At 39.2% G+C, this 26792-nt stretch overlaps 2 protein-coding genes across 5 annotated transcripts in view; one reads left to right on the top strand and one right to left on the bottom strand.

Moving 5' to 3' along the window:
- Window positions 1-26792, top strand: part of LOC126424750 (CLK4-associating serine/arginine rich protein) — a 178788-nt gene that overhangs the window by 149266 nt on the left and 2730 nt on the right. Inside the window, exon 19 of one of the 3 annotated variants that reach the window (XM_050087470.1) lies at window positions 16218-16351. The exons of the other annotated variants lie outside the window; for them this stretch is intronic. The gene's annotated coding sequence lies outside the window, so the exon portion shown is untranslated. Of the gene's footprint in view, window positions 1-16217; window positions 16352-26792 lie in introns of those variants that run through there. 3 annotated transcript variants of the gene reach the window in all.
- LOC126424751 (breast cancer metastasis-suppressor 1-like protein-A) overlaps window positions 6127-26792 on the bottom strand; it is an 81582-nt gene continuing 60916 nt past the window's right edge. Inside the window, exon 6 of one of the 2 annotated variants that reach the window (XM_050087473.1) lies at window positions 6127-6935. In XM_050087473.1, the coding sequence (XP_049943430.1) occupies window positions 6898-6935 (38 nt within the window). In that variant the 3' untranslated portion in view covers window positions 6127-6897. Of the gene's footprint in view, window positions 6936-15910; window positions 16524-26792 lie in introns of those variants that run through there. The other variant, XM_050087474.1, reaches the window with a different exon arrangement.

The raw sequence follows: 26792 nt of genomic DNA, 5'->3' as shown, positions 1-26792 counted from the left end.
CTGAACCAGGTGAGTGGCTTAGGATTCAGTATGTTTAGGAAAGATCCTCTAGATGCCCCATGAATAGGTTGGCAGAGGATGATGCCATGGATGCCCATAGCCGTACCCTGGATTTGTTCATAGGTTATGCCTCCAAAGGAGAAGTAATTGTGTGTGGGGATATAGTCGGTCATGGCAACTAGGAAGGAGATTGTTGATTTGGAATTTGTCGGGTGTTGGGGAAAGGTAGTGTTCAATAGCGGTAAGACCTTGGGCACTAGGGATGTTAGTGTGAATGGAGGAGGCATCAATAGTGACGAGCAGGGCACCCTGTGGTAAAGGTACAGGAACTGTGGAGAGTCGGTGGAGGAAATGGTTCGTATCTTTTACATAGAAGGGTAGGTTCTGGGTAATAGATTGAAAATGTTGGTCTACGAGAGCAGAGATTCTCTCAGTGGGGGCACAGTAACCGGTCTCAATGGGGCGTCCTGGATGGTTGGGTAGGAGTGCAGGGAGTGGTAGGGGTGAGCAGAGAGATGGACTCCGGGGAGTGGTTCTGGGATTGGGTCTAAGAATTTGAGTGACTGGAGATTGTAATGAGGTCATTGTGGCAAGGTTTGTAAGTGGATGTATCTGACAGCTGGCAGAGTCCTTCTACCAGGTAATCCTTATGGTTCAAAACAACAGTGGTGGAGCCTTTGTCGGCAGGCTGGGATCGGTTTTTAGGTAGTGGACTATGGTTCTTTCTACAGATTTAAGGTTAGTTTGCATGTTGAGGGATTTGGAGAATGATGGTGAGGCAAGGTTCGAGGTTAAAAAATTCTGGAAAGTTAACGGGGTGATTTGGGGGCAGCGGGGGTGGATCGTGGTTGGTTGGGGGAGTGAACTGAGGCAGGCAGGGTTCAACATTAGTCTTTGGTTGAGTCTGATTGGTAGGGCCGGTGGCAAAAAAGTGTTTCCACTGTAGGGACTGGGAGAAGGTCTTTAACAAGTCCTGCATGATTGAGTTTGGCTGTGGGGCAAAAGGTGATTCTAGTTTCTGTGTGGTGGTATGAGGGAGCTTTGAGGGTGGGGTAAATGGAGTAGGTCTGCGAGACAGGGTTTTTCAGCTATGAGGGGATGTGTGGGAGGTTTGGAGGTTATTAGAAAGGTGGTGGACAGTGATACTCCAAGCTGGGGGTAGGAAGTGAACAGGGTGGAGAGCTTTTTAGGTGATGTTGCTCTAGTTCCTGGAGGGCAAGACTTTCAATGTGTGTTATGGGTTCCAGGAATTTGGGATTGCATAGCAGGAGAATTTTGCGGCTTGGTTGATATTGTTTTGCAGGACTATGTTGGTGACGGCTAAGGAGTGGCAGAATCTGAACACATGGAGGTCAGTGTGGAAGGAGGGGTAGCAGCTGGAGATGGGTAATTTGATGGTGAGGCCATTAGGGGGGATTCCATGAGCCAAGCAACAATGCAGGAACAGTATGTGGGGCTGGATTCTTTTTTCACTTGAATTTTATACTGAAGTGCCTGCTGGCAATTATAACAGAAAACAAGAAGTTGGTATCAGCCAGTATATTACACAGCACTATTATAATGTGCAAATGTTAGTCTTGATATTATGATTGACCAGAGAGAGAAAATGTAGTTTGTAATTTATTAATTAAGCTTCCTAGTTGCAAATAATGTTTTTATTAGTGACTAATTTTGAACATTTTCCTTCATTCTCAAACCATTACCTATATTAGAAGGTACAATGTTCCTAACAAAACATGAAATACAACAGTTTGTGAGCACAGAATACAGCACTGCAATAAATTTGCAACTCTGACAGAAACCTTAATTAATGAATTACAAATATATTCAACTGCTGTTCCTGATACCAACACAACATTGGATTGATTGCTAAAGCTATTATTTGAGCTGTAGGCAATAAGTATATTCCGACAAGGGCAAAGCCCCACATGCAGCCAACCGAGAATCTGTACCCAACTGAGGAGATGGTCCAGCTGATATATGACCAACTGTACTTGCTCTAACAGTGGGGTAAGGAGGTGTCCTTGTGCTGGGTGCCTGGTCATGTAGGAATATGGGGCAATGAACAAGCCGATCGGGCTGCCAAGGAGGCCTGCAGAGAGCAGGATGTGGTCCAGTGTCCTATTCCCTTGCAGTCTGTCATTTCTGCACTCCACAAGAAGTGCACGGAGTTGTGGGAGGAAGAATGGCTGGCAGTAATGGCCAGTTAACTGCAATTGGTGAAGTCAACAACTCGGCCGTGGCATACCTCCTGCCGGGTGCTCAGGTGGAAAGAAGTGACCCTCACGCATCTTCGGATTGGGCACTGTCCTCTCACACATAGCTTTCTATTACAGCGGGAGGATCCCCCGATTTGTGATGCTTGTGGTGTGCACATCTCTGTCCGGCACATTTTAACAGACTGCATTTTATACCGTGACGCAAGGGCAGAAGCACAAGTTGATGGGGATCTGCCCAGTGCTTTAGCTAATGATGAGACGTGTGTGTCTAGGGTTTTAAAGTTTTGTGATGTGGCTGGAGGTTTTAGTGTATTGCACAGTGGCTGACTCCTTCCCTTCTCCTTGCAGTCAGCCAGGTACTACCATCTGCTATATTGCTTTAGCTCCCTCTACCACTTTCTTCCTGAGTTGTCCATGTTTTACTGCTGGCAGCATGCTTCCTCCCACGCTTCGGTGTGGGTAGGCACATAGTTTTCCAAGCTTGTTTCCTTTGTCTTACGTTCTGTTTAATCTTATTGTTCTGAGTCTTTTCTTGACACCCTTCTCAATCTGTTACCTAGTGGGTGCTGAAGACCTTGCCGTCGTGCGCACTTAAAACCTTCTCTCCACACACACACACACACACACACACACACACACACACACACGATTTGGCCCGTATTTGGCAGGTCGCTTGCATGCATCCTAAAATTAAAGGCTAACATATTTTGGCTCAACAACCATCCACTTTTGAGAAGACCACCCTTTATGTTCATGACATGCAAAAATTGACAGGATCAATAGGTAATTGAGAATTCAGCATTTTTCATCATTGCAAATGGGTCTGCAAACACATATTTTCCTAGAAATTGAGGAAAGAAATTTTTTTGACTGCTGTCCAACAAAAGCACTGGTGGTGTAGCAACCGAGATATCTGGACAGGAAACAGACCCTGGGTTCAGTTCCCAGATGCATTCTGCAGTTCTTCCTCCCATTTACGTTGGTAGACATAGAGGATTAATACTATCAGTAAATCAATAAGGAATAATAACAAGTCAGGCTAATACAACTTGGATTTCTCTTTTTGGGAAGAATTAATACTGATGCACACCACACACAATATAATATTGCCTGAAAAATCAGTGATTAAAGTTGGTCATGAATTATCATTATTGCATCAATACAGTTGTGCAATTTCCGCTGCATTTCCAGAAGCAGACTCTTATTTTGAAGCCTCGAAATAAAGTTTTTAACTTGGCAATAAAAAGGAATGTCATGTTGCTAGTTTGGTCGGTTGCTTTGAATTTTAAGGCTAGTTTTAGTAGGTGAGCACATCCAACACATGTTTTCACATAAGGGAGAGTCTTACAATTGGTAGTATGTATAAAATAAAGCATTGATACACAGCACACTATTCCATCACAGTATCAGGGAAAGTATTGCCCAAAGTTTTCCCGTGTTTATAAGAAACTAATGACCGATCATCAGGATATAGAAGAGGTCAAGCACTTAACCAATCCCTTAAAAATGTTTCAAGTCACTTTTCCAAATCTTGGGAATTGACAAATTCAATTTGTAAAACATATCTTGAACCTTTTATAATGATATGTTTGCTGTTAATGTTTGTCTGATACAGGAGTTCAGGCATGGACAAACTCATACTGTCACATGATAGCTTGTTTATAGATGATGAGGGTCAACTGACTTGCATAGTGGAAGTAATACTACCAAACTGCACACAAGTATGTCAGCCACATGACATTTATTTTTATTGCCAAGTTTAAAGCTTTATTTCGAGGCTTCAAAATTGCAGTTTGCTTCTGGAATCACAGCGGAAATTGCACAACTGTACCGATGCAATAACAGTGATCAACTTTAAGCACTGATTTTTCAAGCAGTGTTATCTTGTGTGTGGTGTGCATCAGAATTAATTCTTCCCAAAAAAAAAAAAAGTTTTTAAATGTAAACCAAGTCCGTTTTCCGTGGAGTCTTCAGAAGGAATGATGTCGTCGCTTTAAGATTGCATTCATTAGATGTTCTTGGTGCCACGAGTATATTTGCTATGTACCTTTTATATGACAAGTATCGCTCGCCTCATTGTTTGAAGAAATTATAACAGAGTGAGTGAAAAACCCATTGTAAAGTGGCCAGCATTAATTTTATCTTAAGTCATTTGAGAAACTCATTTCCTACTTTGTTATTATTCCTTATTGATTACGTGCCTTATTAACCTTCCTATTCCTACCTATTCAAAAATGAAAAAAATACAAATTTGGGGGAAAGGATTGCAGTATGCATTTGGGAATAAAACACAGGTCCTCTGCTTCACAGCCAGATGCTTTGGTTGCTGCACCAGAGCAGTACTTTCATTGAACAGTGATTACCTTATGGATACATAAGCAGCAGTCGTAAAAATTCCTTTCCTCAGTGTCTAGGAAAATACGCATTTGCAGACCCCATGTATGATTGAGGAAAAAATGCTGAATTTTGAGTTACCTGTTGGTCCTGTCAATTTGAAGTCGACTGTACGTCATGAACTTTAGAGGTGGTTTTCTCTAAAAACCAAAATATTTTAGTCTTTCCTTTTAAGTTGTACATAAGCGACTGCCAAATATGAGGTGAATTACAGTGTATCTGAATACAAAATTTTTCAGAAACAATAGTATTAGTGTATCTCATAGATTCAACAATAAAATGTACAAAGTAGTCAGTTTGCGTTTTATATGCTTGTTCACCTGCCACTTCAAAGGGTGGCATCTACAGATGGTGAAGGGTAAATCTTTAATCACGTCAGTGTTCATTCCATATTATTTGTCATTACGAGCCCCATTATTGTATTATCAGTTTAAAATTACTGGCAGTCGTCATGAAGGAAAGAGTATGAATGATCCCTGACTAAACTGGATGTTCAACACAGGTAAAAATCTTCTATATGTAGAACAAAGAAGTTGGGGATTAACTGTGAATTAGGAATTACAACGATGTCAGTATACAGGGTTTTAAGGAAATGCTTCCAATTCCAACTTATGTTTATAGGGTTTACAAGCTATAAAAGCCAAAAGGCTAAGAATACATTTTACTTTACAAGTTAGTAAACAAAATGTTTAGTATATGAAGTAGACTGTCTGGATCCTGCCATCTTCAGTATTGAATCAATGTTTCATTTCTATAGATAGAGTAGGTAGGCTCTGGTAGAATGTAAATAATTTAGCAGTAAGGGAACCACTCATTGAATAGCAAAGCCATTACTTTGTCGTCATCCACACATGGAAAAAAAAAAAAAAAAAACTTTGCTAGTGTTTTGAATCAGTGCTTCTTCAGCTAGAGTAGAGTAAAAAAAACACACACACACACACACCAGTTGACGTACAGTGTCCATTTCTATAGGATGATAAACACTCATGTTCATGTAAAAGGATCAGAAAAATCTTGAGATACTGCTGTGTGAACGAGACTGCCAAACTGAATCCATTTTTGTGCCACAAACCAAGAACATGTTTCTTTGTACTTCACAGAAGCTTGTGTGATTGGAACCTTCATCAAGCGTAGAATCACATTTGGTTACAAAATGGTACCCTTTCTCTGTGTGTGGTTGGTTAAATGACTGTGTCTTCACATTCACCCAATACGACACTGTGTGATTTCTTTCATTGACTAAAGATTGTGCCTCTGCTACCAACTGGTATGACTCACATTGATTACTCCAGATATGGCGATTATTGACTGGATTGTGCTCATATTAATAAATTTGACAAACTGTAGAGTTGCTTTTCCATTTAAATATAGATTTAAAACCCCAATATTCTTTTTGAAATGCCTGATAGTAATTTTCTGGTGAACATGATCAAAACAGGGACACCTGACCTAACCAAAGGACTCTTTCCTGAGCTGTGGATTTCTTGTGTTTGAAAGATGTCAAGCAGTAGAATGTGTTGCAAATATTTTAATACAAAATTTATCACATTCTTGCAGAGAGGGACAGGTCACATTCTTGCAGAGAGGGACAGGCTTATTGCAAAAACAACACATGTATCACATGTGATGATACAAAAATATACTATGCAACAATCAAACAGCAGCAATGATTACACATTTCTTACTTACTGTTGTTAAATAAATGCACACTGTCATCCATTTTCCACTAGTATCAAAAGTGAACTACTTTTGATGTGAGATGGATAATGTTTTGAGCAAAAGGTCATGTAACACATGTCCATTACCAACTGGAGTTTCAGTTCCTTCTTCAAAGTTATATCCAAATTTAATATTAGCTTTTGCTAGTATGGTAACTTTTTATTCTGCACTAATCATTGAAAGTCACGTTTCTGATACTTATAAGCACATCTGGCATCAAGACACAGATAAATTACAATGATTTATGCATCTTGAGGAAAGGTGAAGAGTAGTACACAATAACTGTGTGTCCAATTTTTTTTTTTTTTTTTTTTTTTTATAGTGCACTTGTCCTTTCACAGCCACATAATCCTTTCCTTTGTGTATCACACACACACACGCACACACTCCAGGCCACTAATAAATCTGTTTGTTCTCTGCTAGATACGTACATGATGAAGAATTTCGCACACTGACAATTCAGAGTGTCAGTTGTTCACTTTAAACTCGTGAAACACTGAACCTGCTGACCAGGTCTTGAATATTTTTTGGTTGTATCACCCTTTGCGAGTTTTTTCACTTTCATTCATATTCGCTGCCTTTTTGAGTTTGGATTTGGCAGAACTGAAAAAGAGAAAAGAATATAGGACATGAGAACCCATAATGTATTACTTGTTGCAAAATAATTTAACTGCTTTCCCCGGTATTAGACCCAGTACCAACACAAGTATAAGACCTAGAAAAGATGTGTACCTATCGTGAGAGTTAATTTCGGAAAGAGCAGTTGAGCTTATGGGCTTCACAATTTTCACACGGAGACAACAGTTTGTTACAGTTTATACACAGCTATTTTCAACATTTCCTAGGTGACTTAAATGAAAAAAAGCTATTGTTTACTTTGAGCTTGTAACAAAGGGTCCATTTTCAATGTGTTCTTTCCAACAAATGTAGTTCCTCAGTGGAGACTTGAATGATTTACAGTAAGTAGTTTCAATGCTGTGCTGTTGCAGGAAACTGACTTAATCTTAGAAGCTAATATGGATAGACAAATTCTGAAATGCATCAGGAATTTAAAGTGGACATTATAATAAACCTGTTATAGAAACTACATTTTGCATGTGCTCTGCAAAAGTTCAACTGGCTCTGCTTGATTATACTCTGTGATATTTGGAGCACTCTTCCCATGCATGTGTTAAAGTCACAAAAGCACACCATAAGAGTTTGATTTTTTGAAACACACTATAAAACTCAGTCAAACATTAACACACACAAAAAAAGAGGAGTTATCACTATTTTATGGTACAGCTGATAAGAACATACAAAACAAGGGAAAGGTGAAAAGTTCTTGGAGTGGCAATGACAGATGATTTTGAAAGTAAGAAATAAACTGCCTTTTTGACTACCACCACCACCTCCACCACCATAATGTGCCCTGTCTGCTGGCAGGTTCCTTACACCATTGCTGTCTCCATATGATCCTGTTCCAGCCCAACTGTTTTGTAGCCTGGTATCTTCCTCTTTTTCTCTTCATAGAGCATTTTTATTCTTCTCCTTCCCATTTTCTTCTGTCCTTCCGTTGTAACTTCGGTAGTTGCTGTTAGAAATCCTTTTTCTCACAGTGTGTCTCTCACCCAGTCTGCATTCCTTTTCTTAATCAGGTTCAGGAGAAATCTTTTCTTCATTAACATTTTCAGTACTTCATTGTTCCTTATTTTATTTTCCCCATTCTCGTACAAGCCACACTTCAAATCTTCAGTTTTGTCACTTTTTGATATAGCTCCCTTTTGGCTCAGTGAACTTTGTTCCACATTTTCTGTGCCGGTAGCTTTCATTCCTGAAGTGTTATTCAGGAATATCTTCCAAATACTCATATAAGAGTACTAAAATCTGAATTGCACCTCCAGCCTCTCATTTATAGGCTACCAATGTCAGCAGAGAACTTGTTTTTATGATCAGCAAGGAAAAAATCTGCATCTCGGTGCAAGGCACAGATGTAATGGAGGCAACAGACAGCTTCACATACCTGCCATAATCAGTAAACTGTTGTCAGACACTGAGATCACGACTGTGAAAGCAACAGCTACGTCCTGGTAAGAAAAAGGGTTTGGGATAGCAGGTTGCTTACAGAAAGTACCAAGGAGTAAACTATGACAGTGGCATTGAAACTGAGACATCTTTGTGATGAAACAATGCAGGTCAAACAGTTTTCATCTCTACTGTCACAGAGGATTCTTGATAAATCACAGAAAGTCCCAAACGCATGTTCTGCAGTGACAGGTACACTTTATGTGTAGAGCTTACTGAGTTAGCAACAACTTTGTTAGCTAGGGTGTGTAAGACAAATGGCTCTCCTACTCTGCTGTACGGAAAACTTTCTGACTGTGTATGGATGTCCTAATCTGTTCTTCAGAGATTTATGTAAAATAGATTTGAAGGAAACCAGTGTTGTCTGTGGTGATGTTTTGCTAATGAAGGAGGTGCAAGCCAGCTGGCTGTGTAAAACTGAATCAGGTATGGAAGGTAAAGAACTAACTCACTGCAAAATAAGCTAGGAGTAAAAGAGAGCAATTTCAGTTGAATCTATTTTACACTCTCAGAAATGTACCTTATAAATCGAGGGGTGTCCACTTGAGGTCAGACAATCCCCCTCATCTTTATTGACGTGAGAATATGTGGAAGTCAGAGGATGCCAAATTTAGTGAATAGTTTTGTTCTTTCAACAATTCATAGTTAATATATGTTAATTTTATTGATCCCAAAAGAGGAGCATTTTTCTACAGAAAAAATTTAATTTTTGCTTTTGCAATGAAGGCTTTTCCTCAGTTTTTTATATTGTTGGTTGAGAAGACTTGAATTAATATTCACCAGTTATTGTCTTTCCCTTTTTGGAAAGAAAATTCCCTTTTGCCTTCCTAAATGTTCTAGTTGTCACTTTAATGTCAGATGAAATTGATTTTGCCTTTCTTGGTGCAGTTTACTAAATGCTTTCATTGTTTCTCAATTTCCGGCATGAAATGACAGAGCAGCACACAAAAATCAGTTGGAATATTTTTAAAAACATACACCTGGTAGAAAGCTTTCATTCTTTGGGTAACATGTACTGCACTCTTTCTGCTAAACTACCTTATGGTGTCATTTATTTCAGATACCTTTAATTGCTGTCTGATACCATACTATGCACTTGCTTGATGATCTGGCTGTACTTGCTGTTTTGTGTTGTCCTTAAGTGGATTGTCTTTGAGAAGCACGGCACAACTGAATTCCAGCAGCCTATTTAACTAAATGTTGAAAATGTAGGAGCAGACTCCTTAAAATTCTTCATATAAAATATTACTACTGTACAGTGTCCAAATTTAGCCATTTGAATGGAAAAACACTATCTTCTTGCTTTTAAAAAGTTGTCTGAACAAAATTATTTTGAAGGTAAGGAAGACACTTGAAATTATATTATTGCACAACTCATATCAATGTAATAAAAAGAAAATTTTATTGATACTAACCAAAGGTAGAGAACTTTTCACCTAGCCCATGTACAAGTAACTAATGTTTCAAATTTTAGAAGCACCGTATCAGCCTGCTGTTGCACAAGTTACTTTAGGTGTCCGATAATAAATGACACTAATTTAGTCTTATCTGCTACAGTACAAATTAGAATAAACAAATTATTTGTTGCAAAACAAGTTGTAAACTTAAAGTCTGCATATTTTATGAGCCATACCACAAACAGGTATATAGAAAATTACCTATTTGCTTAGACTCTAAAGGACAACAATTATAAGCTGCATGGCTTTTGTAATGATTTGTTAGTAACTGTACAGAATAGAAAATAACAGGTTGTGTACCACCTGTGTGTGTTGTCTGTAAGTAAAAAGTAACATGCTTGTTGCCATCACAAGAAAACTGGACTGCCCCATTTTTCATACTCAATGACAAATTATCAAAACTGAGCAGTCAAACTGTGACAATGATTCAATCATGGCAAATACTGCTGCCGAGTTATCTCGCTGTTGTCTGTACCAGTTTGGCAGATCTGACCATCCAGGCACTAACGACCTACAGAAAACACGCACTCAAAGTGAAAAAACCACTGGCAGCATTAAAAAGTGCACTGTCCAATTTAACAATCTCTGCCTAACATGACAGTTTGTCTGCCTAACATGGCGGTAACATCACCACATCATTAAAAAAAATTATAAGGACTTACTTGTTTAGCATTCCAAAAATAAAATAAAGTTCCTTATGATATGTCACTGAAACTATTTTACAAATAAACAAAATCACAAGGACAGCACACCTGAATTAATTTGTAGTTATTTATCTAAAAAAATCCTTTTCCAGCTGAGATATCTACAGGATGCACAAACATGTAAGTGCATGCCTCATCTTAAGTCAGTGGCTTTCAGATTCATAAATTCATGACAGATGCTTCATCTGGATTGACACGAGCCTTATCATCCACACCTGCCGCAATTTAATGCATGGGAATATTCTAAAGGCACTCAAACAGCAAATGGATTTTTGTTATTAAAACGCTATATACACAGAAATGAACATATAATACTGAGTAGTCATCACAACAAACAGGCAACCTGGGTCAAACAATCACAATGGCTCATTAATTTGTGTCACATGAATACCATATCAGACTGTCTAATGTGATTTACGTTCACCCTTATCTTCAGAACTAAAGAGTACATGTAAACACACACACACACACACACACACACACACACACACACTTTTTGTCCTGGCCAGGACAATGTAGCCATTCAGGTGTATGCGTACTCTGTAGCTTTGAAGAAGCATTTGTCTTTACACACACACACATTTTGTCCTGGCCAGGACAATGTAGCCATTCAGGTGTATGCGTACTCTGTAGCTTTGAAGAAGCATTTGTCTGAAAGCTAGCGACAACATTCTCAGTCTTGTTAATGAAGCTACTAATGGCTTAGTGCCTCAACTATTCAGCGAGTTGCTACTTGTACTTTTCCAGTACATGTATACCACTGAGAACCCTGCATTACCATACTTCCCTCAACTCAGAATGATGTGGACATACCACATAGGCCACATCTACCTCATGGCTTTGACAATGTAAGTTCTCAAAATATGGGTCTGAACAGTGCATAGAGACATAAGTGCTGCAGGACAGTCATAAAAGTGGTCATTTCAGTTTTAGTTATCTGCACTGGAGGATAATATGCGGCCCTGGTGTTGATATGCTAGATTGTCTCTGGTCTTTTGGGAAATAGTTGCAACTGCTATTTCTAGTGTGCAGATGAAGTCACCCCATACAAATACGACTCTTAACATGCTTTGTGTAACACCCAGTCTCAATGGAAAATATCAGTGTCTTTCTTGTTGCAAACAAAATGTTTTTTGAAAAGGAATGCGATGTGTGCATTTGATTTAGATGTCCTAAATTAGCATAGGACAATGTTTGGTTTAACAATATGTGTTAGCAGAGGCAGCATTACCATAACTCCAGCAGTGAGTGGCTAGTGTTGCTACATGACAGTCAGAGAGAGACAGCACAGTGTGGGCAGGCACTTGAGACAACAAGGGACATATAGCGCAAGAAAAGACTTTGCGAACAGATGTTAGCCAATATTTCAGTGTCTGTCTGTTGTTCTCGACCACATCATAGACATTGAGTGTAAGGTATGTAGGCACATTGCTAACAGCGCACCCCATGCATCATCATTTGCAGAATATTTTCTTGGAACCACCAGATGTTTCAGCTTTCATATGCCCACTTGTCCTGTCTTGTGCACCTGATCTGTCAACTACTGGCATGTAGCAGCACTACACATGTGTGGCTGAAGTACCACTTACCCTTGATCTTTTGCTGCCCCTTTTAATACATATTATTATACTAAATATCACAGCTTATTAATGTGGGACAATTCCCTTGAATTGGCACGTAAAATTTCAATTTAAAAAAAGAAGAAAACTAGTTTTTAGATTGATGATTTAAGTGCCTCAACTGTTAGGCAAGTTGTTACCTTTACTCTTTAAATTATTTATTTTCTACCAAAGATGTTGCACAGAAATAAAAAACAACTGCAATGAGAAATAAACAAACGTTTTCCATTGACAATGGATGTCTCATGAGACATGATGAGCAGTATGCGTTTGGACAGACTCCATCTACCCACTGCAACAATCAAATTGCAAACATCTGCCAAAATACTAGAGAAAATGTGTCAATGACTCTTAGGAAGGTGATCAGTTTTATTATTCTGTAATGATCATGATTTGTTTTTTCTATGGAGAAAAAGTTCCTACTATAAACTGGTGCTGTCGGCAGTCAGGCCAGGTAGGCTCCTGGGATGTCAAAGTGTGTTCAGAAGAATTCTGAAAAGACTGAAATTGTGTCGGAGATGAGAACAAGAGGGTTTATGTAACTTGCAAGTAATTTCAGTCCTGATCTCGCTAACTATTTTGGAGTGTGTGTTCATTTATCAATGCTCAATGGACAAGTTATGATGTGACAATTGGTATGTGTGTAAACTATCACATTAGAAGATAGTAATACGTAGCCGAACAATGTAATGTATCTAGAGGAAGATTCAGTTGAGAAAAGGGTAACATTATGGCTGGCCAGTACTTATTTACAGAATGCAAAGTTCCACACACAAAAATAGAAAAAACTATCCTAACATCATAAACTATTAGTTTCATCCTAAAGGAGAAAAAATGAATAGGCTGGAGAAGGCTAGAAAGGAGAGGCCCACTAAATCTTTATTCTGAGTGACCTACCCCATAAGGGTGCACTTTATTCTTCAAAGTTGTAGTTTCCATTTTATGCTCAATATTTTGATGACCGACCCTGCCATTTTCTTCAGGTGCTGTGGGTTTTGCGCTGTTAATGGATTTGCAGCCTGAACTCCAACTAGTTTGTTGAGTACACAGCACAGCAAAACTTGCAGCATCTGAAGAAGACGGCTAGGTCAGTAATCGAAACATCACGCATAAAATGGAAATGACAACTCGACAAAACACCTTGATACATGGCCCTCCCCTCCTTTATACCTTTCCCCAATGTATATCTCTTTCCACCATGAGGTAGCAACTAACAATTCTGAAAGATAAGATAATTTTTTCTACTTGTATATTTGTTTATCTGTAGTGATTGGAATTTCACATCCCAAAGGTTAATATCGGACAGCTATTCTGTATTCTTGTACAAGTATGTAACGTGTGCATTACAAGGCACGCTGGCAAATGCAAATAAAAGTATGTGCACAGGCAACGACCATTTACATGTCGTCAGGATGATTAATGGAAAAACATTCAGAAAATGATGGTTATTCACAAAGGGATCAAATGAACTGGTCCCCTTCAATTTTCTTCATTCTTGTAAGATTTGAAGCTCAATGGCAGGACATCAATTTCCTAAAGCAAAACAGTGCAATTCTCAAAAACACTTGAAATTATTGACTTTGAAGTTTTCTGAGTACCATTAAGCACAAAACATTTCAACTTGTGTTATTAAATCACTTGTAGTGTGCTAATCTTGTAATCACAGGGTTGCTGGTTTGATTCCCACTAGATGCAGAATTTATTTGATTTCAGTGTTTATAAATAAGTACTACTGTTAATCAAGTAAATTGTTATGAATTGAAATTTGATACAAAAATGGGAAACATTTAGAAATCATACAACTATTTTATTTGTAAGTAGAGATTATGAAAATACAAATATATGGGTTGAGACAGCTAAATAACTGGACTGTCGCTGCTACCAGCAAACAACAAGCAAACTGTAGGAGATCTGAACGTTGTTTTTGTTGGTTCATGCTTTTCCCACCATGAGCTCCACAGTCACTCAGTCTCACTGTAGCAATTGTCCGTTGACATCCCTGTGGCTAGTGTCTCAGAAAATGCAAAGTGTTCAGATGGGGCAATAAGTTAACAAGTTCTCAGTGAAACTGGGGAAGGAGATCTGTCATGCTAAAGAAAGTATATTGAAGTGAATTTTATCAAAAACACATTTTGAGTGGTTCAAAAGATTTAAGGAGCTAAGTGAAATGACCCAATATGATCCATTCCAGGATGACCTTCAATATCAAAAGTGCACAACAACATAAAAACAGTGACACGGTTGAGAAAATCATAATCTGAGTGTCCGAGCTCTTACTGAAATCAAAGGAATTAACAGAGAACGTGTAAGTCTTTTTTTTTAATTGAGAATGAAAATTTGTGTGACATTTTAAACAACACTGACAATGATCCAGAAATTTTAGATGAAGTGATTTCTTGTGATAAACTGTGTTTTTTTTTTTTAACCTACAGTCCTGAAACAGTGCCAGTCCATGCATTGGAAGGGCCCAGTTTCACTGTGTCAAAATAAGGGAAGACGAGCAAATCAAAATTCAAAGTCGTGATGTGATTCCCTCCCCCACCCCCTCCCCCACTGGATCCCCGAATGCCAGACAGTCAATCAATACACTGAGGTTCTGACCACCATACATGAACGGAAAGAGTTAGGAGACGAAGATCCAATTTGTGAAACAGCGAGTCCTGGGTGTTTCACGCTGTCAATGCGCCAGCCCATTCTGCCTTTGTCTGTGACAGCATTCTTTGTGAATGGACCACACACTGCATTTGCTCAACCTGGCCCTCTGTGACATTTTTTGATTTCCGAAGGTCAAATGCGTGCTTACGGCGACAAGTATAGAAGCAGTGAAAGCAAAAGCGATGGAAGTTTTCAACACACTGACACAAGCGGACTTGCAGCACAGCTTTGAACAATGGAAAATTTGTATGGTGCATTCTAGCAATCCACTAGGAAAGTACATTGATGGCGATAAACTTCATAATGTAATTGGTGATCAATAAATTGTTTCGTATCATCAGTCCAGTTATTAAAAAAATATATTACTAAAAATATTTAACGTATTATGAATACTCATTTTTTCAAGCAATTAGTATGTAAAAATGAAAATTTATTTTGATAAAAAATAAGATTGTCTTGATATTTGTTGATTAACATTTGGAATCTCCAAATTTTCAAACAAAGTTTTTTTGAGTATTTTTGATAATGGCATCACACTGTTTTAGGAAATTGATGTCTGTGCACTGACCTTCAAGTTCTATGGGTACGAAAAAAATCAAAGAGTGCTCATCTGTAAGGCCCACTGTCAGTTATCTATGAAGAAGAAAAACTTGCAGGTCTGAGTTTCATACTTCCCAATTTTTAATAATTATCTCATTGTTTGAGAAGTAACAATTTTATAGTGTGATTGTTTCAATCTCATCTATGTCCAATAAGCTCAAAATAAGGCAAACTCTGATCCGAACAGTGACCTGGCCCTAGGGCAGTGGAATGCCTGCTGTTTTCAGTAGTGTGGCAGTATTACTATACAAGGATGACACATAACTTCCCACATTACTAGGGTGGACACAGAGAAAGAGAAGATCAATTGGTCAAGACGAAGAGAAAGAAAAAGGAATACTGAGTTATGGGGACAGCTGGAAGGAAAACAGGGTCTGTTGTGATTTTTAAAGAGCTGTATCCAATTCTATTTTGGTGTGTAAGGAAATCTTAATGTGAGGAATTATAATATTGTTTCAATATACTATTTGTGTCGTAAATTACAATAAGAAGTATAATATTTTATTTAATATTCCTCGTCAAGAGTAGGGGGAGTGTGAATATTCCAGTGAAGGGGCAATACAATTGCTATTCTTTTCATTAACTGCATTCTTCGTACTATCGCATTAGTCTCTGTTTTGACAAAATTCTAGCAACAGCCACTGTGATTGTGTTTCCGGCAGGCCTGCATTCTTAACAGCCTCATTGGAAGAATAGTACTTTTATCCCAGCACTGGATTTCATTTCCAGCAAGTCACAAGTAACAAATGTAAAAGTCCAGAAACTGTCATACTGTTCTGCACACAGGCACTGGGAGGACGAGTGACAGAACAGCGAAGAAGACTGAGCAGAGCACAGAATGCAAAGCTGCACCAGAACACTGTCATTTTGAGAAACTGCAACCACACTGTACTCTCGCATTTCTCCGAGGACACTTCCTCAGTGTATGAGCAGCCAGCACGAGCACAGTGTCAGTAAAGCCTCCAGTAACTTGCAGGAGGCCAGAAATGAGCAAAGCACTCGGCCGGCGCAGACCGCCGAGAATATAGGTGCAGCTGGCAGCGTAAGGCACACCCACACACAGTGACGTGCGTCACTTTTGTCAGATGTATACTGCAACAGAACCACGGTCCATCTCAGCTCAAAATATTGGTAAGTTCATATATGCAGCTGTAATGGAGGAAAAAAATATTAAGGAGCTTAAGCTTGACATATAACTCACCACTGATGGAGGCCAAACAAATTTTATGACAAAAACGTGGAGCCGACGGTTGTTACATTTTACTTGTGTGTACAGTAGTGAGCCAAAACATTATACCACAGCTACCACAAGAATGAATACGATCTGGTGATGTTACAAGCAGGCAATGCAGTAAGGAAAGTACGTAAGCAGGGCAGAGCTAGCTACGGTACGGATCACAAGTGGGGAAGTCAACTGAGGTAAGCAACTTTGACAGAGGACACACCATTACGGCCCGAAATCTGGGAATGAGTACCGGAGATACCCTAAGCTGTTCGTGTACTACTGACACGAACACGGAAAGTCACTGAAGAATGCTGAAACCTGACGTAGGCAGAAGGTGTCGGCTGTCCGCGCCTCATCACAGACTGTGGCGGTCGGAGGCCACACCAGCTCTGTAAAGCGCGAGAAGTGGCAATCTATGGATGCTGGTGCATGCTGAAGTGTTTCAGAGCATATATTATTGAATGTGGAACTCCACAACCAGTTGATGCCTACATGTTCCCATATTGAGACAATAAGATCATTTACAATTGCAGTGAGCATAGGATCATCCGGATCGGAATCTGGATCAATGGGGCTGTGTCGCCTGGTTTCTCGTTTCATCAGGTCGATGGTCGTTTTCGGATACATTGCCATCCTGTTCAGGTGCACTGCTGCTCGAGTCTCATACAGTGTCACGGGCACAGGCCAGTGGGGGCAGTATCGTGCTATGTGAGATATTCACCTGTGCTTCCGTGGGACCTCGGCAGCAACTAAAGACACCGTGACAGCTGTGGACTGTGCTGAGATGACTGCACGCCACCTGCTTCCCTTCATGTTTGATGTCTTCTCCAATGGCGATGACAGCTTAACACGACAGGATAACGTCTGTGTCACAAGGCTAGTGGTTAGAGGAGCACGATTGTGAACTCACATTGATGTTTCAGCCACCAAATGTGACTGATCTGAACTTGACAGAACACGACTGATCGAACACCAGCTCCTCACCCACAAACCACCAGCCAGTAATTTATGGTAACTGCTTGACCTTTGTGTAGGCATCTGGTGCCATATACCTCCAGAAACCCAACGACGATGATATGACAAATCCATGCTGTGCAGAATCACTGTTGTATTGTATTCCTAAAGCGGACCGATACACTATTAGGCAGGTGGTCATAAAGTTTTGGCTCATCGGCATATTTTTATGGCCATTCATTTGATCATTCATTGTTCCACAGATCCCATCAAGGAGGAGAATCTTCAGGGTAGCAGGCGAGTCAAAGTATACATTAACAAAATAAATTTCCTTTATTTTACGTCTGTGGTCACTAACTTTTTGTCATCAGACTACCGGTTTAGGTCTATAATGACTATCTTCAGATCTGTTCTATAAAAACATATCCTAATGTACTACACCCATAGTGGCATTGTCAAAAGTTAAACACACAATTAGCACCAGCATTGTCAAATACATATAAATAACAGCATATGCATTGCTCATCTTGCAAGCAGCACTACTGTTCGAAACAAACTGTTTTATTCGCAACCGTGTTGCAGCTTGTGATATTAACAAAAGGCAAATAACTAACAGAAACTTAATCTATACAGTGCGTGAACAATAAACTATTACTATACTGATAAAAAGCTCATGGGTTTCCAACCGGGTGATGTGTTAAGATTCTGTGACATTTCCGGGCCCACAGATAATGTCACATGAATCTGAGATGGGCAATGTTCTGTATCATGAGTTTTTGGTTTACTTCGGCATGATATTACAGTAATAGTCCTATTCAAATGGTTGATGAGTGAAGAACGTTGTTCTCGTTTGAGTTTGCAATTATATATGTACATGACATACATACATACACTGTATTCAACCAGACTAAGAAACTGCTAACACACAATGCGAGTCACTCGAGTAAGCACTAGAAAATGGCACATAACTAAAATCAGTCGAGACTCTGAAAACATATTATGGTGATCAAATACAGTTAAGGTGGAAAATGAAATTAAAGTTTAAGAGAAATCAGCAGTGACAGATCGTAGCCTAAATGAAGAGCGTATGTTTGGTTTTGAAAATGCAACGTTGCTGCCCTGAGCAAATGGGTATTGGGAAAGTGTTGTACAGATCCATGAGAGTCTTATCAAGAGGGATGAAGGTTATCAACTAATCCCACATTAACAGCTATATGTTGAGAGTGTGCCCAGCTGTGGACAGCACTGAGGGAATGCCTACCCTTGCATATGAATACTGGGATACCTGTAATATCTAAGACACTTTGCCAGAAGACAATAAGTTGAGGGCTTTTCATAGGTAGTATATGCCAGGAATATCTACATTCATGCACATGACTATTCTGGTTAATACAATGTGTGCCTACGCCAGCTACATGTATGCTAAGAAATAGAAGGAATGCTGCTATCTTTGAGAAAATTTGCTGGCGCCACATTACATAAAGTTGCTGTCAATCTTCCTATCACCGCTACTTGCTATGTAGCTAACATGGATTTTCAATTATTTACTTATCATAACATAGATTTGTACATACTATCAGCTCAAGTTTCCCACTCTTGTGCCTTTCAGAGAGGTCACCATAGCTGTCTAAAAATTAAAAACCCAAACTATTGCAACAAACAACTGTCTTACACAAAAACCCTTGATAAGATGTAATTTGTATTATGAACATAGTCAATTAAAGATTGCAGACAGCTGCAGAAGCTTCATATGCTATCTACACAATGAAGTCATTTGGGGCAATATATACATCCCAATAAAACATATGCAAACAACACAAACTTAATTTTGATTTTCAAACAATGGTAGTCAGATACCTTGCCACCTAAACAGCAATGACCGTACTGGGGATGACATGGTGTAAGCAAACAACATATATTTACAACAAACATATAATAAATAAATGGAAATCTGAAAAAGTTTACACTTTTTCCAGCAATTGGCAATTTCCATCCACAATCTCCTACTCTATGGAAAAGTATATTTAAAAAATACAGGGCATTTATAAATGAATATCGGGGTTTTAACGCTCTATAATATTTATTACATTAAACTTACAGTTATAAATGATATGTCAAATGAGAGGGCAACTCAAACAGTGTTACCAAGAACCTTATAAATGTTCAATGTGAGCACCATTTGTCACGCGGCACACATCAAGTCTACAGCCGAGTTCTTCCCAAACGTTGATAAGTGTGTCTTCAGTGATTGCTTCAATCCCCTTTCCTAATTCAGGGAGGTCTGCTGGTAGCAGAGGCACATACACATGATCCTTGATGAAGGCCCAAAGGAAAAAAATCACAAGGCGTTAGGTCGGGTGAACGTGGAGGCCATGCAAAGCAAGCCCTGTCATTGGGCCCCTTGCGGGCTATCCAGCGCTTGGGTACAGTGAAGTTCAATCAATCGCGTACTTCGCTATGCCAGTGACGTGGCGCACCATTTATAAGGTTCTTGGTAAAACTGTTTGAGCTGCTCTTTCATTTGACATATCATTTATAACTGTAAGTTTAATATAATAAATATTATAAAGCATTAAAACCCCGAGATTCAATCAAATAAAAGAACAAGAAAATTGGAGTTACAAAAAAGGAGAGGAAATACAAAATAAATACACAGCTCTCTATTCCCTGCTCTGAAAGAAGTGCCAGGAAATAAAAAATCAAACAAAACAAAGGAAATATCTCTCTCTCTCTCTCTCTCTCTCTCTCCCCCCCCCCCCCCCCCACATAGACACACACACACACACACACACACACACACACACACACACACACACACACACACACGTACATACAACCTCATAACACAAAAATACATCAGCAGGCATATTTTTTACAACCACTCTCAAAATTCTTGGAACATACAAGAAACAGAATTAACAAGGCAGTTTGATGATAATGATAACAATAGTAGGTGGGCGATTGCATTTCAAATCACACAGATCAAGAGTGAATGTGCCACATACCTCAAAGCTTACTGAGTTCTACATGATACCTCTCAAAAACTACAATATTTTGATTTCCTGATGATTTATTTAAATGCTACAGACTTCTCTAAATGAGAGTATTTGTGAAATGTCATAATGAATGGAAAATTAGAAAAATTGTAATAAGGAAACCAAAAGTGATAGAGATCTGAATTTTTTCCATAAATATATCTACATGGATACTCTGCAAATCACATTTAATTGCCTGGCGGAGGGTTCATTGAACTACCTTCACAATTCTCTATTATTCCAATCTCGTATAGTGTGCGGAAAGAATGAATACTTATATCTTTCCGTACAAGCTCTGATTTCCCTTATTTTACCATGGTAATCATTGCTCCCTATGTAGGCTGGTGTCAACAAAATATTTTTGTACTCCGAGGAGAAAGTTGGTGACTGAAATTTTGTGAGAAGATTCCGTCACAACGAAAAACGCCTTTCTTTTAATGACGTCCAACCCAAATCTTGTATCATTTCTGTGGCACTCTCTCCCATATTTTGCGATAATACAAAACATGGTGCCCTTCTTTGAACTTGTTCGATGTACTCCGTCGATCCTATCTGGTAAGGATCCCACGTCATGCAGCAGTATTCAAAAAGAGAATGGACAAGTGTAGTGTAAGCATTCTCCTTAGTAGATCTGTTACATTTTCCAAGTGTCCTGCCAACAAAACGCAGTTTTTGGTTGTTTGTAATTGTAATACCTAGGTATTTAGTTGAATTTATGGCTTTTAGATTAGACTGATTTATCTGTAACCAAATTTTAACATATCCCTTTTAGCACTCATGTGGATGACATCACACTTTTTGATATTTAGCGTCAACTGCCAATTTTCACACCATTCAGATATCTTTTATAAATCGTTTTGCAATTTGTTTTGATCTTCTGATGACTTTATTAGTCGATAAACGACAGCATCATCTGCAAACAACTTAAGACGGCTGCTCAGAATTTCACTAAAAGCTGCTTGTGTGGTACAGTGTCAAAAACCTTCTGGAAATCCAGAAATATGGAATCAATCTGAAATCCCTTGTTGATAGCACTCAACACTTCATGTGAATAAAGAACTAGTTGTGTTTCACAGGAACGATGTTTTCTAAACCCATGCTGTGTATCAATAGACAGTCTTCTTCAAGGTAATTCATAATGTTTGTACACAATATATGTTCCAAAATCCTGTATATCGCCGTTAATGATACGGGCCTGTAATTTAGTGGATTACTCCTACTACCTTTCTTGAATATTGGTGTGACTTGTGCAACTTTCCAATCTTTGGGTACGAATCTTTCGTCAAGCGAATGGTTGTATATGATTGTTAAGTATGGAGCTAATGCATCAGCATACTCCGAAAGGAACCTAATTGGTATACCGTCTGGACAAGAAGACTTGCTTTTATTAAGTGATTTAAGTTGCTTCACAACTCTGAGGATATTTTTTCTATGTTATTCATGTTGGCAGCTGTTCTCGATTCGAATTCTGGAATATTTACTTTGTCTCCTTTTTTGAAGGCACTTCCGAAGGCTGTGTTTAGTAACTCTGCTTTGGCAGCACTGTCTTCAATAGTATCTCCATTGCTATCAAGCAGAGAAGGCACTGATTGTTTCTTGCCACTAACATACTTCACACACGATGAGAATCTCTTTGGATTTTCTGCCAGGTTTCGACACACAGTTTCGTTGTGGAAATTGTTATAGGCATCTCGCATTGAACTCCGCGCTAAGTTTCGAGCTTCTGTAAAGGATTGCCAATCTTGGGGATTTTGTGTCTGTTTAAATTTGACATGTTTGTTTCGTTGTTTCTGCAACAGTGCCTATAACAATTTGAGCATCAGTGCTTTCAATTAGCACTTGGGGCTCTGGTGCTTTCCCAACACAGCTATGACAATTTACAACTGTTATACCAATGGTTCCTTTATCTACATTCTTCCTATGTTTGGCCTGCACCCTTTGTGACTAAAGGCCTTGTGGTTTCCTGTGACCCTCTAACGTTAAAAACTGCCCAGTCCATGCCAGACATGTCCATGCTACCCGTGTAGCCGCCTCCTGCGTATAGTGGACACCTGACCTATTCAGCGTAACCAAGACTATCAGACATAATTAATACACACACACTTCTGAGCCTTTATTCTTTCTTCCTTTTTTTTCCTTTTATTCCTTTCCTTTCCTTTTTTTTTTTTTTTTTTTTTTGAAAAGAAACCTCTGAAAATTTGTAACTTTTTGTGAATTTCAAAATTATGTTTTGAAAATACAAATACTCACAGGATGTTATCAGACTTGAGAAATGATAAAGTGGAAGGACTGTTAACTGTCAGCTATGACATTAATGTATCAAATTCTGAAACTGTCAAAATATTTATACATAAGATGAAAAAATCTGAATTTTTTTTGTTATTTAGAAATTATTTTCTACAAAACCCCCATCCTAAATGTTCTAAAAATTTCATAGTACATTAGCTGGTCATTGTACTTAGGAAATGTACAGTCAGGGTGAGCAATACTAATCTGTACAAAATGTAAGAAATTTTTTAGGTACACCTAGTTTTACTCTCAAGGTCAAAAAATTACGGACACTTAAATATTAAAACTGATCGTTGATTTTAAGTAAATGTCATACAAAACTGGTGTTTCTGTATCCAAATAATTACTTTACAACATTATAAGTGATTGGGAAAACAATTCATAACAAAAATGAGATCTGGAATATTTATACCCATTTTTCTTTTTGTGATATTATTCACAAGTTATTACTGTCTTCTGTCATGATTTTACTTCTTCATGACTTTCCATGAATTAAAATTGCCTACAATGTACCAATCAACACTGCACTGTTGAAAAGAGTTTATCTGTTCCCCCCCCCTCCCCCCAATCTGCTTCTTGTATAGCCGAGACGAATTTGCACACGGATATGGATGATCCAACAAGAACAGTACTTGGGTAACAGGAACTGCATACAGATCTTTTGATGATGGACATTTGAAAGCATTAGCAGGACCATGAGGTGTCATAAAGGAGACTGTTATATCTTGCAGCTCCTGAGACACTTATTATCCATCCCACCTGCCACTGATTGTCATGCACACAAGAAATGAAGTGGCTCACTATAAAGTCTTCTAATGTATACTGTGATATCTGCATTTCACACACAGTAACAAGCTGCATTTCGTGGAGAATCGTTCTTGCAATGTATGTGCCACTCCGGCTTGCAACCCAGTAGTGACTTTATTGAATTCCTACCACAGGCTTCCTAGCAGACCACTCTCTTATCTTTTTTAAACAGAATTTCCTTAATTAAGAGATTAATGTTTGTTACTAACGCTGATATGGTGTGTAAAAATCCAGTAGCATCTCTTATAGCATCAACAGCTTCACACTGGAGATTAAATCTTGTTGCAAGATGCTTACAGAGACCCCCAACCAATCACATGCACTTTGCCCATGACCTGTTGCTAAAAATATCAATTTTTTGTTTTAATTCCTGTACTACAATGTTGACCAAGGTCATAAAGCTGAAAGCGGTTTTTGAAATGAAATGTTGCACCTTCAGCAACATATACACATTTAGGAAATGCATGGCCTCCACATGCTATGCCACCAATTATCATGCTGACAGCATAGCATGCATGTGCACTGCCATGAATAAGATCATCACTGACAATAGCAGAACAGTGTGATGTTCCAAGAAAGTGAGAAACACATGTGAATATTGATAAGTGTGATATTTGCCAGTGGTAACTTTGAATTTTGTTTTGCAAAGCAACAGACGAGTCCTCAACAAAGTCGAAATGAAGAGCTAATGTATCTGTGATTTTGGGATGTGGTTGATTTTACTTCTGCTATGGGCTGTCTCTTGACCTCTAGATATGATTCCTCTCGTCACCCAATGCCTAACCTCTGTAATAAACTTCTCTGACTCTACTGTCTTCTTCACTAAGTCTCCCCCCCCCCCCCCCCCCCATAATGCACAGGTTATGTCATTGCCATATGCTGAAGGTGTAATGCCTCAACAAACATCACTTCAGCACTGGGACACATTGCACACTCGCAACCAACATTTATCTTGCGGCTCTTGACATATATCTACATCTACATCTACATCTACATTTAGACTCCGCAAGCCACCCAACGGTGTGTGGCGGAGGGCACTTTACGTGCCACTGTCATTACCTCCCTTTTATGTTCCAGTCGCATATGGTTCGCGGGAAGAACGACTGTCTGAAAGCCTCCGTGCGTGCTCTAATCTCTCTAATTTTACATTTGTGATCTCCTCGGGAGGTATAAGTAGGGGGAAGCAATATATTCGATACCTCATCCACAAACGCACCCTCTCGAAACCTGGCGAGCAAGCTACACCGCGATGCAGAGCGCCTCTCTTGCAGAGTCTGCCCCTTCAGTTTGTTAAACATCTCCGTAACACTATCACGGTTACCAAATAACCCTGTGACAAAACGCGCCACTCTTCCTTGGATCTTCTCTATCTCCTCCGTCAACCCGATCTGGTACGGATCCCACACTGATGAGCAATACTCAACTATAGGTCGAACGAGTGTTTTGTAAGCCACCTCCTTTGTTGATGGACTACATTTTCTAAGTTCTCTCCCAATGAATCTCAACCTGGTACCCGCCTTACCAACAATTAATTTTATATGATCATTCCACTTCAAATCGTTCCGCACGCATACTCCCAGATATTTTACAGAAGTAACTGCTACTAGTGTTTGTTCCACTATCATATAATCATACAATAAAGAATTCTTCTTTCTATGTATTCGCAATACATTACATTTGTCTACGTTAAGGGTCAGTTGCCACTCCCTGCACCAAGTGCCTATCCGCTGCAGATCTTCCTGCATTTCGCTACAATTTTCTAATGCTGCAACTTCTCTGTATACTACAGCATCATCCGCGAAAAGCCGCATGGAACTTCCAACACTATCTACTAGGTCATTTATATATATTGTGAAAAGCAATGGTCCCATAACACTCCCCTGTGGCACGCCAGAGGTTACGGTAACGTCTCTCCATTGATAACAACATGCTGTGTTCTGTTTGCTAAAAACTCTTCAATCCAGCCACACAGCTGATCTGATATTCCGTAGGCTCTTACTTTGTTTATCAGGCGACAGTGCGGAACTGTATCGAACGCCTTCCGGAAGTCAAGAAAAATAGCATCTACCTGGGAGCCTGTATCTAATATTTTCTGGGTCTCATGAACAAATAAAGCAAGTTGGGTCTCACACGATCGCTGTTTCCGGAATCCATGTTGATTCCTACATAGTAGATTCTGGGTTTCCAAAAACGACATGATACTCGAGCAAAAAACATGTTCTAAAATTCTACAACAGATCGACGTCAGAGATATAGGTCTATAGTTTTGCGCATCTGCTCGACGACCCTTCTTGAAGACTGGGACTACCTGTGCTTTTTTCCAATCATTTGGAACCTTCCGTTCCTCTAGAGACTTGCGGTACATGGCTGTTAGAAGGGGGGCAAGTTCTTTCGCGTACTCTGTGTAGAATCGAATTCGTATCCCGTCAGGTCCAGTGGACTTTCCTCTGTTGAGTGATTCCAGTTGCTTTACTATTCCTTGGACACTTATTTCGATGTCAGCCATTTTTTCGTTTGTGCGAGGATTTAGAGAAGGAACTGCAGTGCGGTCTTCCTCTGTGAAACAGCTTTGGAAAAAGGTGTTTAGTATTTCAGCTTTACGCGTGTCATTCTCTGTTTCAATGCCGTCATCATCCCGGAGTGTCTGGATATGCTGTTTCGAGCCACTTACTGATTTAACGTAAGACCAGAACTTCCTAGGATTTTCTGTCAAGTCGGTACATAGAATTTTACTTTCGAATTCACTGAACGCTTCACGCATAGCCCTCCTTACGCTAACTTTGACATCGTTTAGCTTCTGTTTGTCTGAGAGGTTCTGGTTGCGTTTAAACTTGGAGTGAAGCTCTCTTTGCTTTCGCAGTAGTTTCCTAACTTTGTTGTTTTACCACGGTGGGTTTTTCCCGTCCCTCACAGTTTTACTTGGCACGTGCCTGTCTAAAACGCATTTTACGATTGCCTTGAACTTTTTCCATAAACACTTAACATTGTCAGTGTCGGAACAGAAATTTTCGTTTTGATCTGTTAGGTAGTCTGAAATCTGCCTTCTATTAC

The sequence above is a fragment of the Schistocerca serialis genome, chromosome 10 (genome assembly GCF_023864345.2).
Source record: "Schistocerca serialis cubense isolate TAMUIC-IGC-003099 chromosome 10, iqSchSeri2.2, whole genome shotgun sequence".
NCBI classification, from domain to species: domain Eukaryota; kingdom Metazoa; phylum Arthropoda; class Insecta; order Orthoptera; family Acrididae; genus Schistocerca; species Schistocerca serialis.
Note: the sequence above shows the minus strand (reverse complement) of the source record. Positions and strands in the feature narration are given on the sequence as shown.